Source organism: Mixophyes fleayi, chromosome 3 (assembly GCF_038048845.1).
Source record: "Mixophyes fleayi isolate aMixFle1 chromosome 3, aMixFle1.hap1, whole genome shotgun sequence".
Classification (NCBI taxonomy): domain Eukaryota; kingdom Metazoa; phylum Chordata; class Amphibia; order Anura; family Limnodynastidae; genus Mixophyes; species Mixophyes fleayi.
Window position 1 is genome coordinate 284,440,761 of NC_134404.1, and position 21,602 is coordinate 284,462,362.

General features: G+C 39.1%; 1 protein-coding gene across 1 annotated transcript in view; it reads left to right on the forward strand.

Annotated features, from left to right (window-relative positions):
- TMEM178A (transmembrane protein 178A) overlaps positions 1–21,602 on the forward strand; it is a 100,859-nt gene that overhangs the window by 76,101 nt on the left and 3,156 nt on the right. The window contains exons 2-3 of the mRNA XM_075203722.1: positions 3,103–3,216; positions 15,706–15,843. Coding sequence (XP_075059823.1) covers positions 3,103–3,216; positions 15,706–15,843 — 252 coding nt within the window. The remainder of the gene's footprint in view (positions 1–3,102; positions 3,217–15,705; positions 15,844–21,602) is intronic.

A 21,602-nucleotide genomic window follows, 5' to 3' on the forward strand; every position in this document is an offset into this window, starting at 1 on the left:
GTTAGCACACAGCATTCACCAGTCAGAGAGCAGGATACTGGGTAATATTATTTTGTTAGAAATTCAGTACTGGTTGCTAGCTTATTATCTGTTAATAAAAAATGTACTAGTCATTCACAGTCACATTTGATAATGTTATGTACCCAAATGAATTCCACACTAGCACTGGTAAATTACATTGTCTTAGTCCATGCACTTATAAGGTGTGCACCGTGTTTGAATCTCAAGTATCCACTTGTGACATTTGCTAATTAAACTACGCTGTAATTATTGACACAAAGTCAAAATTCAAGAGTACCAAGACTGTTTCTTCTTACAGACTTTAAAAATACATTATTTAAGTGTAAAAAAATAAAAGGAAAAAAATATGTTGTGTAAAACACTGAGTCTAATGATTTCACTGCCCTCTAGTGGTTGTAGTGAAGATAACATGCATACATTAACTCAAATTGCCATTATGGTCAAAAATAATAAATTATTATTTTTATTATTAATAATTTATCACACACCCATATACCTATTTTGTCTACTCTGGTCTGAATCAATTTAAGTGATATGTTGTTTTGGTTTTAGATTAAAAAAAATGTCATGTCGGACCTTGTGCTATGAGGCTCCAGGGGATGTTAGGTACCAGAAACTCCAATAGAGGTGTGAGAAAAGATCAGTGATGTATTGGGAATCATTATACCGTCAGGTGTGTGCAGCCCCACATTGTACGAGGCTCCAATGGGACCTTGTGCTGAATTGAATTTCCTCCATAGAGAGTAAAAAGAGCGACACCAATGATATTGAAATTAAAACTTGTGGTTTCTGCAGTATATATTAGATTTATAATTAATCACAATTTATAATGAATGCCCTTTACAGCTATGGTGATACTGGTCCATAGCTTTAAGGGGCAGTCTCAAGGGATATGCACTCCAGTTACCCAGCTAGTCAATTCACTCATGCACAGCTGAACTTAGGCCAGATGTGGGCTTTTAGTTCAGAATTATTAAAATAATAATAAAAATAAATTGCTAAATAGAATATAATATTTGTAAAAAATAAAAATATTTTAAAAATATTTTCCTTTGGAAAAATGCTTCATTTAAACAATACCGCATTTTTCATAAATTTTCCTCTTTTATATCCATCCTAAAGTAGTGATAACAGAACAAGCATTGCAGAGGTACAAGTGGAGTTAATGGACACATGCATTTCAGGGTTGTCTTCCGTGCTGACTTTCTGAAAAGAATGCTGCTGTTTGATGGAGGCATAGACAGTATAATGCAAAATGAATCAGCTATTTACAATGAAGAGGGCACAACACAGCCTTGTGGTGATATTTTATCAATTTGTCCATGCTTACAAGATAATGCAGACCTACAAACCTCTAGTGTCTTTACTATGAAGAACCCTAACCCTTGGTGGCTTTATACTGCAGACCCCCGTATTTGTGGTGGCTCTGTCTGATAAGAGCCATGATATCGCAAACCATCTTTAGTACTATGCATAAAAAGCTTACAACCAGATTACCTATAATTATTAAATGATTTTTTGCTCTGTTTATTGTGCTCTTAGCTTGCAAGAGCATAGATTTTATTATCTGAGGTGAAATAAGAATTGTAGCTACACAAAAAACCATAGGATTCTAACATCTGTGCATTTATAAAACTATCAAGCAATTGGTTATATGATATTGACTTTGGACAAGATCAACCATTTTAGAATCCTCAGCACTGAGGATTCTCTTTCTATCATCTACCCTGTATAGGAATAGGGTCACCTTTACCTTTCCTCTGGCAGCTTGACCATTAACTAATAGAGAGCGCAGTTACCCACACCCCTTGTAAGATCAACCATTTTGTTGTGAGCCACACCTTCACATATAAATATGTGGGATGCACAGATATCCTCTAGGTTGCGCAATGGACGTTCCCTGGACTTCATGTTCTCCCATGTCTGTGCCAACGCCAGATTCACAAAGCTGAATCTCTGTCTTCCCGCTCTTTGACCTCAACCTCATTTCCTTCTACCTTACCACCTGTGCCCAAATCATGTGCACACAGCAACATTTAGTGTCAACCATCTTGACCCAATCCTCTGCTCAGCTTCACTTAAATCACACCTCTATCCTATTTCTTCCATGTCCTGTCTTAATGCTGCACTGTCAACTTACAACATTACACTCACTGCAGCATGAGCACCCCACATGATCCAAACCTCAACCCTGACACTCCAAAAAGACCTGTTAGGTGCAAAAGCGTTTCTATATCGCTTAGAGGCAATGGAGAAAATCTTGCTTCTACGCAGGCTTCCTCCATTACAAATGTATCCTGTAATCTCACTATACTGCTCTTTTTCTCCCCAAGCTAACCTACTTTACACCCCTAATATAAACCCAGTCGACCAACCCCCCATTTCCACTTTGTGAAACTTCTTTTCTACCTACCAACACCACCCTCCCCTTCTTCCCTCATTGCTTATGACTTTGCCACCTACTTCAAGGCAAAATCGATAAATCTATAAAAACATATTGTCTTGCCAGATCCATCACCCACACTCACCTTCTCCAACACTCACCTAGTTACCCTCAGTTCTTTTACTGAAAATAAAGTTTTTACGCTCCTCTCTTCCTCTTCTTCCTCAACCTGTCTCCTCAATTCCATTCCTTCCCAACATCCCTACAACCTCCACCCCAAATGTTTGACCACACATAGTTCACCTCTTCAACCTGTCTCTCCACTGGCACCTCCCCTTCCATCTTTAAACATGCGCTCATCTCCCCTATCCTCAATAAACCATCTCTCTTCCCTACCTCTTTCTCCAGCTATTGCCTAACTTATGTGGGTAATAGCAGGGTAATTGTTATGGTTTTACAGTTATCATGAAGCCAGATCTATAAATAATTTATTATACTGATTTTTCATCTCTATAATTTGCTATGCTAATTTTTGTAAAGCATTAATTAATCAGTGTCAATCAACAATTCTAAGATCTGAAAACTGCAAGTGTCGTGAATAAATGATGTTTGCTTCCCAAGATTGAGACTTCTCTAGATAAATGTGCTATTTTTACACTTATAGAAGTGTACTAAATTGCTGTACTTTCTCTTTGAAGGAATTGCTCAGAAATGCACAGCCATCAAGTATCACTTCTCTCACCCAATTCGCCTGAGGAATATTCCATTCAATTTGACGAGGACTATTCAGCAAGATGAGTGGCACCTTCTACGTAAGTAGCAAGCAGCAAATTACTTCAAAGAACAGTTGTGAAGGTGAATTGAGAAAAGGCTCACATGCTAAAAATAAATGTACTTGTTATAATTAAGAAAATACTACTACTACTACTACTACTACTACTACTACTACTACTACTGCTACGACTAATAATAATAATAATGATAATAATAATATTGCCTACTGCTTTATTCATGTTTCTGATGTGTGTGTTTGTTGTGCTGAATTTTGTATTGCAGCACAGCTAGCTGAAGGAAATAAAACAGACATTACTTGTTTCCTCATTCAGTTGCTGTAATTTACAAAATGCATATGGAAGCTTATTCACTAACATTTCACACAACACAAATGCCAGATTCAGTATGACTTCTTATTTTGGTATAATTAATTAAGCTGACAGGGAGCTCAATTCAGCTTTGGATATTTGTCAAGTTTCTTACGCAACTGCCAGGGGCTTGCTGGGCTGAGGGGCAACAGGGTATCTGCTCCTTGGACCGCTCCCATAGTGGACTACTTTGTGCTGGATCACTGGGCCACCTGCATTTTTTTCTCTTTAAAATAGGCTGCTGAGTTGAGTCTTATCCCCAAACTAAAATTTGCCAGCACTCCCCTGGGCACTGCAACACAAACCTTCTCAGGAAGGTTTTGCAATAGTTATTTTAGCATGAAGATAATTCTAATTCAAACGTACGTGTGTGTGTGTGTGTGTGATAAACCTTTTATTACTTGAGTAGGACAGAGTTCAAAATAACAGGTGTCTAGATTGCTTTCAAATGATAGCACATGGTAGTAATCAAGTTTGACAGACCTTTTAGGCAGAACACCATTGGACCCACTTAGGCAAAAGATGCTAACAGACTAAATATCTTAGACACTAGAGCACTTGCCGAAGACTTACCTTCTGACTAATATACAAAGCAAAGATTTTTTTTAAAGTAGATATCAAAGTATATCAGTTTCAATTATTAACATTGTTAACATTATTATTACCATTTATTTATTTAGCACCAGCATACTCCATAGCACTTAACAATTCGGTGCAAACAGTACTTAAACAACACTGGGTATTAAAAGACAGACAAACCAGTAAGAGGACCTTGTTCACAAGATTATAATCTACAGGGAAATAGGAGTTTGATACACGAGGTTAAGTGCCACTTATTGGATATTGGTCCAGCAACATAGCAATGGGATAAAGTGCCTAGTGGGGCTATGTGATCCAGTTTTGGAATATAGAAGAAGAATAAATGTATAGAAAAGTTAGGGAGGTTAAGTAGGCGGCTCAAGGATTTGATAAGCTTGCCTAAAGAGATGAGGTTCCAAGGAGCGCTTGAAGGTTTGGAGGCAAGGGGAAAGTCGTTAGGCGAGTGAGGGCAATCTACAGAATGTGGGTGCAGCCTGAAAAAAGTTCTGTAATCATTGGGAATTTGAGCATGAGAATGAGTGTGAGAATGAGAATGAGTGTTGTTGAGAGATGTACATACTGGGCAGATAGAAGGGATTGAGCTGGAAGATAATGCGAGACAAGGGACGAGATGTAAATTGGTGCATATTTGTTAATGGCTTTGTTTGTTATTAGAAGTATTTAATATTTTATTCTCTAAAGTACAGACAAACAATGTGGGCACTGACAGGACGGAGCAGCAGTACAAGAACGTTTTGCAAGGAAAATTAGTCTCGCTGATGCATTCAAAATAAATTGTAAAGGTGCAACTGCTGTAGTCAATGCCTGAGATTAAGGGCCTGACTCATCAAGGCTGCATACTGAGCGCAACATTTGTTTGTTGTAAAATGCACTTAAAAAGTAGGCTCTGAAATGATCAAGGCAAGTGGTCTATTGAAATTGGGTGTTGTAGTGCTATGCTGCACTACACAAGGCACTGCACTGCCACCAAAGCCTATGTGGATTATAAATTTGCAAAAGAACGTACAGAGAAATTTATTTTTGATGACATCAGTTAATAATAAAGGCATTATTATTTTATTTATTTATTTTATTTTTTCCTATGAAATTCATTTATTAGAATGTTGATAATTTCTACTGAACATAAAATAAAACATTTTCACAGTGGCTCCTGTTGGCAAACACATGCTTCAGAATGCATATGAGACTGTGATCACTAGTACTCAAGACTTAAACTATCCCTATAGCTGGAGCAAGAGATACGGCAGAAAACAAGTAACTTTGCCATGCCTAAAGCTTGATTCGGGCGTGGCTGCATGCTCTCGAGTTTGGCACACTCTTACTGTAAATTGACTACGGGCAAACGCCCCTTCCCCACCTCATTCACTTTCCAATATAGTAGACTGTAGTAAGTGTCCTTTGCGTTTGAAGACGGAGTGGACAGGGCTGCGGTTTCTTGAGTATGTCCCAGTTCTGAGCATGCGCGGAGTGATTTTGTGTACAATACGCTCAAATTTTGTAAATATGAGTGCTTGTATTAAAGTTTTTGCAGTGTCTTTTGTGAGATATGTTCGTAAGTAACAGGATTTGGATACAGACTGGATGTGGGTAACAAAGGACAGTTCTGAGTCAAGGATGACAATTAGACAAATTAGCTTGAGGGATAGGGTTTATTTTCGTCTTGTCCAGATACATAGATAACATGTGTGCAGCTTCTGTTGACTGGTGGGAATATTAGGTCAGTTTCAGAAAGATTAGGTTTGAGGTGGCAAGAGGATGCCCAAGATGTCAGAGATAAATTCTGTAACTCAAGTCAACACAGATGGTGAGAGAGAGATCTGGAGAGGATAGATAGATTTGCGTATCATCTGCTGTGACGAGACTGGGTAACTTCGGGCAATATCGGTCCAACCCAGTCTGTCAGTCAATGCGCCCATTGGATTACACCGGTCGATTACATTGTTATTATATTCTGCCCAATGGTCAGATCCTGCATTACTTTGTGTCCCAAGAGGGAGGGGGGTTGCCAGAGGAAGTATGGAACAGCTGGAGCTCCTGTGACATCACTAAGTAGTTGAATGGGTTAAAAACAGGAGCATCTGGCCCCTATATAGAAACAAGAGATGGGATTCTAGTATTGGCTGAACACTGTCCTAAGCATGTCTACAACAGACTTTGTGGCAGGGGAACAATAAGGGGCTTCTGCTGAGGTCACACTTTTCCCCCACCATTGTCACCAGTAAACATGGACTGTGCCTAGAGTGTCAGCCCAGGAAGGGACCCAGGACTGGGAGATTTTGGGAGAGTTGATAAAGGATACCCCAGAGGGCTAGAAGGGGTTGCTGTGGATTTTCTCAGGAGGAGAATTTGGACCGAGGGTAAGCTGTTGAGCACTATCAGTAGTATAGCAAAGGATCTCATCTGCGCTACCCTCAAATAGGTATGTGTAAAGCAGCCAACAAGGAGAAAAGTAGGGAGACCTAAGACCTACCAAAAATGGATACTAATACACAGAAAAATCTCCAGGCCTGGAGATTTTTCTCTATATATGAGCTCTATCAGTGCCAGAGAAAGCTGTTGGACTGGGATTCAGATTGGGTATTGAACGTCTTGAGAATGGATTCATCCTTACTCCATCGGAAGATACTCGTGATCCTGAGGAACTGGTGAGCCTACATTGGTAGGGAGATTGGTACTCATGGTCCCACTAAACTGGTGGAGAGTTGGCCAAGTGACTGGGGTCATCAAGTTTACAAAACATCCAATCGGGTCAGATGACAGGCCCACCGGTCCATCTTGAAGAGCAATTTGAGACTCTTTTGGTGCTGGAACTCTGAACCTGTTGAGGACTCTGTTGGGGTGGGTTTATTGCTGCGGTTTTGTTGAGGGTTTGACTGTTACTGGTGATTTTGCTAACACTTGTATATTTGGTGGGGGGATGGAGTCTTTTTTTCCCTATGTGGAGCACTGTTTGCATTTACCTTGTGTATACACTTGTGTGAATAAAGGAATTATTATCTCTTACTTGTCTCTTTGCCTGTGTGATTCCGTGCATCTATAGGGCCAGGTACATAGTGAACTACGGTTCTAACCATAGGCATGATACTTAAATCCAAAAAGAGCTTATAAGTATTGCAAGAGAAGTGGTTGATGAATTTGAGTGTAGGTTTGCTCAGCTCTAATGCACAATACATTGCAGGATACATCCAATACCCATGTGGAATATAAATTCTCAAAAGAATGGTCAGAAAAAAGCAAGATATTCAGTTAATGTCACCTGTTAATAATATAGGCATTAGTGATGAAAAGGTTTTTTTTTATGTTTTTCCCCTATGACATACATTTACTAGGATGTTCTTAAATAAATAAACAATCATTTAAATAAAAAAAATCACACAAAATAAAAAGAAATAATAGCTTAATTTTACACTGAAATTTAAAGTTGATCTAGGGCATGCCTTACCTCAAATATAAATCTGCCATCACTTTTTTAAAATTACCTCCCCCTACAATACAACATGATTTTGCCTTACTTACTTGCTTTTGATTAACTTTCCTTAAAGAATCAGGCCCTAAATGTATAAAAACCGGATAAATTTAGAGCAACACTCACAATGCAGTGAGTGATGTTTATAGTCCTTGTGCAGAGTGAGAGCGTAGTGGAACATAATTTTTTACAGTTGCTCCTGATGGCAAACATGTTATAGCATGCATACGCGGCTGTCATCAATAGTAATAAGGACTTAGACTGTCTGGATAAAGAGATAGGGCAGAAAAGCTAGTACCTTTGAGATGCCCAAAGCTTGAATCAGATGGGCTTGCCTGTTTTCCTGTTTGGCACTCCCATTGACTACGAGCGAATGGCTCTTGCCCACTCCGTTCCTTCCCAGAAATCATAAGTTGTAGTAAGTGCCCTTCGCATTCAAAGATGATTTGAACATTGCTGTGGTAAGTTGTGTATGATCTGGTTCTGCTACACTTGGGGGTAAACTCAGTCTAGATTTGCACAGGCCTAGCAAGGCACGGAGTCTAACAGCCCCTTGGTCTTCACCAAGAACCACTGCAAGTTGGGATGGGCTTGGCTGCAAAGGGACTGCAGGACGCGGCCCCTGGTTTGGCCCCTAGACGTGAGATGGATAGGTAAATATGACAACAAGATGGGAATAGAAATCAGAGGGTACCTTGAGGGATGCGGTGCAGAATCACGGGTAATGGCTAGCCTTGTGGGGAATAGGCCCACGGGAGGATTCAGGATACAAGCCAGTTTGGTACACAGGTCAGATGGCAGACGGCACAAAGGACTGAGCAGGAGAGTAGTTGGGTCACAAGCCGGGTTTGGTACACAGGTCAGATGGCAGCAGCACACAGGGAAATCCAAAGAAACAACAAGCAAGGAAGCCAGGTCTGGTACACAAGACAAACAGCCAGGCACACACTCTTGCACGGAGTCAGGAGGACTAACCTGTTGATCTGACACAGATGCACGTCAGATCCTCCTTTTAATTTGAATTCCCTGCTGTGAAGTCACGTGATGCCTCCGGCAGGGAGTCACATGATCCTCCTCGCCGCGAACCCTGAAGTGCGACTAACAGCTCTGGATCGTGGGCAGGTAAGGACCCTTACAGGTTCTGGGCATGATGAGATCAAATTTGCGGATTATACGCACAAAATCGACATTTACTTTCCTTGATGAAGCAGGCCCTAAAGGAACAGTTTGATAAGTAGGATAAGAACACTAATAGGACAGTCTCTTGAAGATAATGTTGTGTTTGTATGAGAAGAGAGTGGTCAACAGTGTCATATGCAACAGATAGGTGGATGAGAATTAGAAACAAGTGAGGACCTTTAGATTTAGCAGTATTCAAATCATTGACCTCCTTAGTCAGTGCAGTCTCTGTGGAGTGTTGTGAATGAAAGTCGAACTGTAGAGGGTCTAATAGGTTATGTGAGAAAAGGCAGCATATAAGGTGAGTCTCTCAAGAAGCTAGGAGGGGCATGGGAGATGAGAGATGCAGTGGCGCACGCAGGGGGGGTTTCTGGGTCTCCAGAAACCCCCCACCACCGCTAAAAAAGTGCCCTACATATCGGCACTGTTCTATACAGCAGCCGCGGCGCTGTCTAAGAAGCGTCTGCGGCGGTGCTGTATTGTATACATTGTATTGTATTGTATACAGCACCGCCACGGACGCTTCTTTGACAGCGCCGCGGCTGCTGTATAGTACAGTGCAGCCGAAATGGAGCTGCTGCGCGTGCCCTCTAGGGTTTTGTTTTTTTTCAGGGTTGGAAAATCCTCTGTACGCCCCTGAGATGGGATGCTAATCTGTGAGTTTGCATCAGAATTAATTGTTTTAATTCACGATGAGTAGATGAGGCTTATGAATGTGGATAATCAATAGATGTTGAAATCACTAATGATGGTGGTGAGAATGTCTAAGGATACAAAATAAGGGAGTCAGGCAGAGAAATATTCAAGTAATTTTTTATGTGGTCCAGGATGGCTATAGATCACAACAACACGCCGAGAGAGGGGGTTGAAAATCCAGATAGTATGTACTTCGGAAGATGGGAACATAAGCGATGGAACAATTGGTAGGACTGTAAATGTACAATGAGGGGAAAGGAGTAGTCTAACCACACCTCCTTGTCTGCTTCTAGATTTGTAGGTGTGGGTGAAGTGGAGGCCACCGTGAGAAAGGGCTGTGGTGAGGCAGTGTCTGATTTTGTGTGCCATGGTTCTGTTATTGAGAGAAGGAGGAGGTTGTTTGAGTGTAAGACATCACGGATGAATGTTAGTTTGTTACAAACAGATTCAATAGGACACATTTAAAGGATTTTGAAATTGATGGGAGACAGGTTATGTGTCTGAGATGTTCTGGATTTATATAGTGTTCTGAATCAGAATGATGTGTAAGAGAGACATAGGGAGACTTCAATCTTATGGTATATCACCAGATAATACAAGAAGAAGGAAAAGCAAACAAAAAATGAACAAAACAAACATAAATTGTGTTTTGTTTTGTTTTCAAAAAAATGCACATAAATCAGGCAGATGTGTGTTTGAGTTCATCTAGGAGCAGATCTGAAGAGACATCTCTTGTTGAATACGGGTCTAGGTACACTCTGCTCTTACAGACAATACACTACAGGATACGTCCAATATAAAGTCCCAAAAGAACGCATAGAAAAAAAAAATAAACTATTCAATGATTGTTACCTGTTAATAGTATAGTCCAGCGGTTCCCAAACTGTGCGCCGCGGCTCCCTGGGGTGCCACGGCGCTGTCACAGGGGTGCCGTGATTGCCTAGAAAAAAAAAGAAAATAGAAAAAAAAAGCAAAAAAAAAAAAACAACTTACCCATCATCCAGCGCCGGATCCTCCTCCTCACTGACTGCCGGGGGCGTGACCTCATCATGTCCGGCAGCCTCAGTGAGCAGCAGCAGAGAGACGCTGAAGGGGACAGATAGACGCTGAAGGGGACAGATAGACGCTGAAGGGGGCAGAGAGACGCTGAAGGGGACAGATAGACGCTGAAGGGGGTAGATAGACGCTGAAGGGGACAGAGAGACGCTGAAGGGGACAGAGAGACGCTGAAGGGGACAGATAGACGCTGAAGGGGACAGAGAGACGCTGAAGGGGACAGAGAGAGGCTGAAGGGGGACAGAGAGACACTGAAGGGGGACACAGAGGCTGAAGGGGGCACAGAGCGACAGGCTGAAGGAGGGGGACAGAGAGACAGGCTGAAGGAGGGGGACAGAGACGCTGAAGGAGGTTGATAGAGAGACACTGAAGGAGGGGGACAGAGAGAGACACTGAAGGAGGAGGGTAGAGACACACTGAAGGAGGAGGGCAGAGAGACGCTGAAGGAGGAGGACAGAGAGACACTGAAGGAGGAGGGCAGAGAGAGACACTGAAGGAGGGGGACAGAGACGCTGAAGGAAGGGGATAGAGAGAGACACTGAAGGAGGGGGACAGAGAGAGACACTGAAGGAGGAGGGCAGAGAGAGACGCTGAAGGAGGGGGACAGAGACGCTGAAGGAGGGGGACAGAGAGACACTGAAGGAGGAGGGCAGAGAGAGACACTGAAGGAGGGGGACAGAGACGCTGAAGGAAGGGGATAGAGAGAGACACTGAAGGAGGGGGACAGAGAGAGACACTGAAGGAGGGGGACAGAGACGCTGAAGGAGAGGGATAGAGAGACGCTGAAGGAGGAGGGCAGAGAGACACTAAAGGAGGCGGATAGAGAGAGACGCTGAAGGAGGGGGACCGAGAGAGACGCTGAAAGGGGGTCAGAGTGAGATGGCGAAGAGGGGGACACAGGGTGTGAGTTGGCGAAGAGGGGGACACAGAGTGATATGATAAAGGGGCACAATGTGATGGTGAAGGGGTCTAAATACATCTTACGTCATTTTGACCCAACTACTTAAAAAACGGGACTACCCGGTAATTATTTTTGCTTAGGGGTGCCTTGGAAAAATTATGGTGACCCTAAGGGTGCCTCGAGCTGAGAAAGTTTGGGAACCACTGGTATAGTCATTAATGACAACATTGTTAAAAAATAAAATAAAATGTCTACTGTATATAACATACATTTTTACAGTTGCTCCTGATTGCAAACACATGTTCTAGCATACATATGCAATCTTCATCACTATCCTCACCACTTACACCTGACCTATAGCTGAAGCAAATAATACAACAGAAACCTTTTACCTTTGAGATGCCCAAAGCTTGAATCGGACATTATTATCTGTGCTTGAGCTTGGCATCCTCCTACTGTACATTGACTACGTGCATATGCCCATTCCCCTCCCTGTTCTGTCCATGAAATCATTGGCTGTCATAAGGGTCCTTTGTGCTTGAAGATTACTTGGATGTTGCTGTGTTCAATGATGTGTAGTCCTATTCTAGACATGTGCACAGTGACTTTACAAAAAATACGACAACTATCAGCATTTACGTTCCTTTATGAATCAGGCCCTTTGTGAGTAAATCAACAATTGCTTTCCCCAACAATGTTTCTAAGATATAGTTAGGCTCATTACTAAAAACAGGTTACATGTAGAGATGAGCGGGCTCGGATTCCGCTAATCCGAGCCCACCCGAACAGTGCGGATCCGAACGGGATCCGAGCACTGGTCGGATATTTCCGGCGGGCAAAAAATAGAAAACGAGGCTCTGTCGTCCAAGTCTGGCGTCGAATCTCGCGAGGGGTGGGAGGGAGGGCCCAGAACAATTCCATCTTGTACCTCTTTTTTTGGCATTATGTGCTCAAGCTACCTCGGTGCAACCTTTTGGCCTAAAAACAATATTGTGAGGTGTTCAGAATAGACTGGAAATTAGTGGAAATGATTGTTATTGAATGTTATTGAGGTTAATAATAGCGTAGGAGTGAAAAAAAAACCCACAAAACTGGTTTTTAGCACTTTTTATGTTTTTTTCAAAATAAATCCGAATCCAAAACCTTAAATCCGAACCAAAACCTTTCGTCAGGTGTTTTGCGAAACAAATCCGAACCCAAAACCTCAAGCAAATCCGAATCCAAAACACAAAACACGAGACACCAAAAGTGGCCGGTGCACATTCCTAGTTACATGTGTTTTAATTGATCACCTAATGAAAGGAACGGAAGTGCTGAGAGTTAGCTGAAATAATCTTGTTACTTCAAAATCAAAAATTTTCACAGTTGAGCATCAGTTTAACACAGGTAAAACATTTGCTAACAAATTGCAGATACATACATTGAAAATTGCACAGACTGAAGTCAGATAAGATTCACATATAGAATATTAGAATTATGGTAATTTCTGTTATATACATTGATAAATTCACAAATTGAAGTCAGAGGAGGTTCACATAGAGAAGACTAGAATGGTGGTCATTTCTGTTATGTACCTGGGGATAAAAAAAAAGGACAGATGAATTAGATGCAATTAAGGAAGCAGAGTAACATTAAATACCATAATTGCATTTTTTAACTGTGAATTTCAATGAATGACAATTGAGGTACCTGTGTGTATCCTTTGATGTTTTGCTGTAGTATATACGAAAACAAATATTAGTGAGTTCAAAGTACAGGCATTTTATGGAGGCTATCAGCTTTGAAAAAATGAGCCAGGATTAAGAACTGCAGCTGATGTCAGCAGTAATAACCATCAGAGTTACGTGTGCATCAGATCTAGGGATTGTGAATAATTGATAGTGGTAAACACATCAGACTTTTGGGGTGGTGTATCTACTAAAGGTTGATTTGCAGAAATAGTGATAAAAGTAGCATTTTTAGTGATTTACAAGTCGACTTGATAGCTACCAATCCTATTAAAGATAAATCAACCTATAAATCACTATCTTTCTAAACCACCCTCCAATCGACTGACATAACATAATCACTGCAATCACTGCTTTTGCAGTGTTAATTACAGAAATGGGGGAATCTATGAAAGATAGATTTAGTAAATCGCTTTGGAAATAACTAGAGATGCTCACCCTTAGTTCCCCTAGAGCAGAACATACCCGAACTTAGCAGAGCCAGCTCGGTACTTCGCGCGCCCTCGGAATTGAAAACGAGGCAAAAAGTCATTGTTACAACATTGGATCTGGGATCTCGCGAGCTTTGGATTCTATAAGTACCGCCCTCCACGGTGATCCAGCGCCATTTCACAGAGGGACACAGAAGGGGTAGCACAGTTCTTGGCAGTCTCTAGTGCAGTTGGGCAGCGTCTTAGGTAGAAAAGAAAGAGGATGGGTAGCAGTGTTCTTCAAAGCCTCCAATGACATTCAGGAGGAGCTCCATTAATACATTGCTAATTGTCATTGCTGAAATATAAATAATAGGTCTGGCAGGCTTGGTCTTCTAAATCTGCAGTCACATTGCACTGTGTTATATAGGTAACATACAAAGAAGAGAGCTCCATTGCTAATTGTCATTGCTGAACAGGTCTGGCAGGCTTGGTCTTCTAAATCTGCAGTCTTTGTTTGAAAGTATGTAAAAATAATATTGTGACCTGTGAGGTGGTCAAAATTGACTGCAAATGACTTGAAATTAGTATTATTGAGGTTAATATTAATGTAGGGAGGAATAAAAAGCAAAAATATATGATTTTAGCAAAAATAAATAGGGATTTTAGAAAAAAAATCGGGATCCAAAACCAAAACACGCAAGGGCAGTTTTGCCAAAAACCAAAATCAAAACACAAAGTTAATCCAGATCCAAAACCAAAACCACAACACGGGGGTCAGTGTATATAGATAGACAGATATATTGTGAAAGTCAAAAAATTGGATGGAGTTGTTTCAAATTAATAAATCAAATTAATTGTCTTTATCTGAAAATATGCGAATAGCACGCTACAGTGCGGAAGGGCGTATTACGCATTAACACTAGCAAACACTTCTACATACATTTACACTCACATATTCATTTGTAAATGGTTCACCTTAATAAAGTTCCAGCACATAATCAAATGTAATAGATTTAATAGTTTAATACAATAATGTTAAAACCACTTTATAGATATCTAAGGTTCAGGACATAGGAAATGTGTCATGTTTAGTGTCATACTAATCCACTTTCTACCATTAGACATTCGCTACAATCTGCTAAGCAATCGCACCTTGCATGTGCTAGTTATGAATTATAAAGGATTAATACTCAGAATGATAATGTGTTTGGAATGCTAATAGACTGATTTGAACCAGAATTTCGGCAGGAAGACACGTAGGGAACTTTTGGAGAGTTGACCCCACCCTTGGAGGGAATTGTTTGAAGTGACCTATGACCTGCATTATACTGGACTGTCCTAAATCCTGAACCTATGGAAACATGCCATGACATCACCACTGTTGTTTATGTACCACAAACTGTATATAAACCAGGCACTGAGACCATCATTCCATCATGCAGTCTAACTTGACCACAGGCTTCAGGACTGAATGATTGTATGCTGGATCCAGTGTGCTGCGTTTGTATCGGCTGTACTTTATTTTACTTAATTGTTATTTGTCACATCTTGCTATTAAATCTCTTTTGTGTTTTGGAACCACATTGATCACAGCGGACAATATTTATTGAAAGCGACTAGACGAACATAACAATATATATATATATATATATATATATATATATATATATATATATATATAAATACTGTCTACTGTATATATTGACTATCTTTAAGTTACTGCTCATATGCTCATAGCTGGGAGGACAGGACAGCTCAGCTGGTCCTCAATATTACATTTTTTATGAAGATTGTACATTTTGTACTGTAATACTACTACACTCACAGATTTAATGCTTATTTTAAAGAAGTGAGAAAGTAAATTTTTAACTAGCATAAAAGCCAATGTGGCTTATTTAATAACATTAAACATCAACCAGCATAGCAAATGGTATCCATTGTTTTCCTTTGCTTTTGAAGCTCTGATGTACTGAAGGGATTAAAGTATATTGTTGTTATTTTTAATTCATATTCAGAAATTAAATGTCATAGGAATCGTAAAATACTTGCCAACCAGTTGCATTGCTGCTGAGAGATAAAAAATAATCTTCTGCCTTTCTTCCTCTATCTTTGCTTGCACAGACTTAAGAAGAATTACAGCCGGATTTTTGGGCATGGCCGCTGCGGTACTCCTATGTGGTTGCATAGTGGCAGCAGTGAGTTTCTTTTGGGAAGAGAGCCTTACACAACATGTGGCTGGGCTCCTTTTTCTCATGACAGGTATTTCATGCAAAATATATAATTAAATCAAATTTGAACGTTAGGAGCATTTTCTAATTCAACAGTAATTGAAAAACTGCTCAGTGTTGGGCATCGTTAGAAAAATACCTTCTTTTCTTTTGTCATTTGATGTTTTTTTATTTGTCTCCTAATATTGTGGTGTTATATTCAAGGAGAATGGAGGTGACTATAACTAGGCCTTCTAGTAGTCTAAAAAGAAATACAGTGAAGATTGAAAGAAAAAACTGATTTCAAATGTTCCTTTCTATGTATTAAAGACAGAAATGTAGAGTATTTTTCTGATTACAGATCCACTGTAAATAAAAATAACTTTTAGAGCACTAACTTATATTACAACATTATTTATAGTCTTACAATACTGGAAACTTAATATAAATCCACTCATATGATGGTGTTACTGGTAACACCATCTGCCTTGATAAGTGCCTGATAAACTTCTAATTAGTGCTGCTTCTCACTTTTTTCAAACACACAGCACTATATGTATATCTCAAGCGCAATGCAATATATGCCACCAGTAGTACCTTTGTTCAGTTGTTATTGAACATAAAGTAAAATGGCAAAGATTCACATACAGAAATATAAGAAATGTCTTTACATACAGTCATAGTTGCTAACTTTGGGGGCGTGGCGACGTCTTTGCATCACAATAGCCACGCCCCCACTATAAAATGCCTAAATTCACGGCATTGAATGGCACCCCCCACCCCCGCTATTCAATGCCGTGAATTTCGTAATTTTTCAGAATTCGGGAGGGCTGCCTACCCCCACGGGAGTCCGGGAGGACTCCCCGAAATTCAAGAGCCGGGAGAGTAGGCAAGTATGCATACAGTTCAAAGTTTTCTTAATGAATAAAGTCAGTTTTTAAGAGACTCTTTCACAATATCATGAAGTTCATACAGTTCATTTTTCTCCATAGAATTGTTTCCACAATCTCTCTCTCTCCCCTACATTTAGCGCATTATCCCTAAATAGCATAAATTTATTTCTTATGTAATAAAACATTAAAATCATTTAAGACATATAAATTCCATGTAATGTTGTATTGACACTAGGGGGTAAATGTATCAAAGTCTGGTTTCTTCATCTTGCGGGAGATCGGCGTCTTTGCGGCTAAAATTTAAAGGGACGAAGGCTTGTAACTGCAAACTTGCCTTTACAAGCCATCGCCCCTTTAATTTTAGCTGCAAAGACACCGATCTCCCGCGAGATGAAGAAACCGGACTTTGATACATTTACCCATAGATGTCAAAATCCTCTATTGAACAACTGATTGCACTCCTACCAGAATCTCTTCAAGTGATCGGCATTGAGATATTATAGTCCCGGGTTAAAATAAACCACATGCTGTCTGTTCGGCACATAGGGTTTATTTAGTTCCTATATGGATTACCTTCTTCTCATTGGATAACGTCAGACCAAGGAAGGAAAAATATTTTAGGTAAGATATTTATTAGGGATGCAACATTTCATTATAAATTATGGGGCAATAATAATTTCATTATTAAGGTGACGATATTAATTTATTGTTTTTGAAAACGGGACACTACTGTTATTCTTCTAAAGTGGTCACCGCCGTTTATTCTTCCTGAGGATACACTACTATTTATTTTTCTAAATGTGGCACTACTATTTATTTATTCTTCTAAAGGGGGCACAATTATTTATTTAATTTAGTATGGGGGTAACACTTGTATTTGATAGTATGCACTGATGCCCATGTGCATACTAGTGCTTGCAGTTCTACAAGCGCCAGCATGCAAGAATACTGAAACATTGATGGGCTGTTATAGCATGGTGGCTGCTCTGCATGATACCAGTACTCTCGAGGTATGGGGGCCTGATTATTTTTGACATTCCTAACCCACCCCCCTTGTACCATGCCAGCTGCTGAACAGGATAGACTCTTGCAGGATGGAAGTTTTTCTTAAATGATTTTTTCTCCCCATTCAGACAGGCAAGATAGCTAAAACAGTATGTGGTTTGAGTTATCTCGCCTGTGAGAACCACACTTTTTTTAAACTTTACTAAAGAGTGGCAGTTTGCATGCGAATATTTGTATTCCTTCAATGTATAAAAATCAGGATTGTAGTTTTAGGCTGTGGGGTTTTAAATAATACACGTTTGATGTGCGGTTTAGCCTTTAGTAAAACACAAGGTTTAAAAACTAAATGCCAAAAACTATGTGGTCTGTCTAAAGTGCACTTTTGTAAATATCCGCCTTTATCTTGATTGAAATTGAGATTTAAATATATACATTTTTATCAATGAACATAAACAGTCTTCTATCCTGGAATTTGTCCAATTTGGTTTATATTCTGTCTATCACACAAATAACCAAACACTTTGTCTGTTATTGATAAGGCAGAAATAATTGTTTTTGTCTCAATGTTTCAAAATATATATTTAATATGCCAAACTCACAAGATTTGAATACAGAGTGAAAATAAAATCACACAATGCATAATTAGAGTCTCCGGAGAGTTAAAAGACTATCTCTTCCATTTCCAAAATATTATATAGCATGTTCCATAAACCAAGTAACACTTTTGCTAAAAGAAATCCCCACCTCACTGTTACAATTACAATCTATTTTAAATGTTTTAGCTATTGTCTCAGAGAACCAGTAACACTTCCACAGGACATTCAAACTTCCAGTGTGGATCTTGTTTGGGCTGACAGTCTATGGTGTCTCTAATTAATTGCAAAAGTGGTGGTATTGGGGCATTGATCAAGGTACACCTAGAACCTCCTAAAAAAAAAAGGAACAACTCTGTTGTAGCAATCACAAACAAAGGATCTAAAATACAGTAACACAATAAATCATAAAAACATCCAAGATATTTCTGTTTTTTCATATGGCATTTTTAATACTATTAAAAGTTATCTAACAAATCATTTGCTTTTTAAAAGCAATACAGCTAAAAAAAAAAAAGGATAAAACCTATTCCTTTCTAAAATCTTTCAGACTGTAGACACACTTTAGTAGAGCTCTAAGGGCTAGATTTACTAAGCTGCGGGTTTGAAAATGTGGGGATGTTGCCTATAGCAACCAATCAGATTCTAGCTTTCATTTATATAGTACCTTCTACAAAATGACAGCTAGAATCTGATTGGTTGCTATAGGCAACAACCCCACTTTTTCAAACCCGCTGCTTAGTAAATCTAGCCCTAAATCTCCTTCGCATATGGACAGTGCCAAAATAAATATACAACCGTCCTCTATGAATGGCAAGTATATTTAGTGTACTTGGCACTTGTCACCCTGCCTTATCTATTCAGGAACTTTAGGGTAGGGAGGCAATGGTGGACACTTGCCCAAACAAGGTTCTTGTTCACATTTGGCAGTAATTTCCTATAGACATTGTACTGCAACAGTTTGAACCGTGATTGCAAAAACTGCAACATAAAGATACTCATAATATTACATTGTAGAGATGCAGCATGACAATGTTAGTAGTAAATATAAAAGTCACATTACCCTATTTATACTCATTATAATGTAATACAGTATCACGCACATAATGAAAGAAAATTTTATTGACAGAGTCAGAAATAAATACAAAAATAAATTTTCTTTTCAAAATGTAATTAAATGCGATCACTCCCACATCTATCTTCTGGATGTAAGATAGTTGTCATGCTAATGCGTCACGTACATAGTAAACTATACATAGTAAACGATTGATAACTTTCCACTTGGCATTTATCTAGAAATTCATTGGCTTTTCAAAAGCAAGGCAGTTAAAAAGTCAGCTGGAGGGGTCGATATGGAAGCAGCATATCAGAAGCTGTTAAACAGTGCTGCTTTTGTCATCATCATCATCATCAGGCCTCCAGTACGGCAAAATATATGCATCCTAAAAAGCATATCTGGGGATCCATCAATGCCTCATTAGATTGTATCTCAAAGGGCATGTTACAATTATGTGTAAATGTTCTTACTGTATGTAACTTATTTTTGTCTACCTCTATCCACCTCGCCAGGCGAAAGAGTCCACAAGTTTAAGAAATATTTAAATTTAGATATTTTAGCATGCATGCACGGTACAGAAATATGTATATTTATGCCACCAAAATGAATGCATGTTTATGTCTAAATGAGACCCTGTGATTGATCCCTCTGAAAGGTAGGAGGCTGTGGATTAAAATCACAGCAAACACCATTGAAATTTTAAACTAATTTAAAAAACACCTGACCTTCTGCATATCTAAAAACTGTTAAAATACCAGGAGTCAAGAAAATCTTAAAACATAAGAAGAAAGACTTTGCATAAAAGAACATTAGAATGCCATTAAACTTATCTTGGTACATAAAATCACAGATCTGTTTTCCATCCTGGAACCTGAAAAAAAGACTTGTGGTGTGTCTCTTAATATATAAGTCAGAACGGAAACCTAACCCCATCATATTTATGTTTTTATTCATTTGTTTATTAAAACTTTTCCCTCCATATTTACTTTCCTAAAATTCCAAATTAAAAATGCTATTTATCAAATTTAAAACCAAATCCTAATTTATGTTACAATTATAGTGCTATTTAAAACAATATATAAAACCTGTATTTATACTTGTTGAATATTTACTTCTTGGGGAAAATATATTAAACTTTGTTATTTGAAAAATTGGGAATTTAACAAAACCGCAGTTTAATACATTTACCTCCTGGTGTCTAAGAAACATCCCAGACACAAATGTCCAAGCAATCATATTTGGAAATATTGAAGACCAGGGGGTATATATACTAAACTGCGGGTTTGAAAGAGTGGAGATGTTGCTTTTTTGTTGCCTCCCTACCCTAAAGTTCCTGAATAGATAAGGCAGGGTGACAAGTGCCAAGTACACTAAATATACTTGCCATTCATAGAGGACGGTTGTATATTTATTTTGGCACTGTCCATATGCGAAGGAGATTTAGGGCTAGATTTACTAAGCAGCGGGTTTTAAAAAGTGGGGATGTTGCCTATAGCAACCAATCAGATTCTAGCTGTCATTTTGTAGAATGTACTACATAAATGATAAATAGAATCTGATTGGTTGCTATCGGCAACATCTTCAATTTTTCAAACCCGCAGTTCTCATCTTCATTAAGTTAAATTAATCATTCATCAGCAGAAGAGCAAACCCTTCATTAAGGAAAGTTAAGCAAAAAAAAAATTAGCAACTTTGCAAAACCATGTTGCATTGGAGGGGGCGCTAAATTTAAAATGTGGGGACAGATTTATAGTTAGGGTAGGGCATGTCCTAGATCAACTTTAAATTTCAGTGTACAAATAAAGCTATCAAGTATTTGTGTGCTACATGAAAAAACAGCCAGTATTTATCTTATGTGCAAAATTATAAACTAATTTGCACACCCCCTTTAATTTTAACATGGTTTTGTCCAGGAGAATACGTACAAATTTTTTGCCTTACTTTCCATAATGAAACAGGCCCTTTATGATCATGGTCCATGTACTGGTCAGAAAATTGACACTGATAATCCCATTTATTATAGACATCAATAAGCTTGTTTTTATCAGCTACTTTAGAACTGCAGTTTAAACAGAACGTTCAACCAACATACCTTACATGGGTTTTCCTGTGGATAGTAATCATTCCACTTTTTGTATTCCACCCAAATATCATGAATAAAAACAGCATATAACACCTCAAAATATATTATAATGAATAACATAACAACTAGAAGAAACTCCCCCAAAGGTAATACTAGTCAACATTAATTATACCATAAACA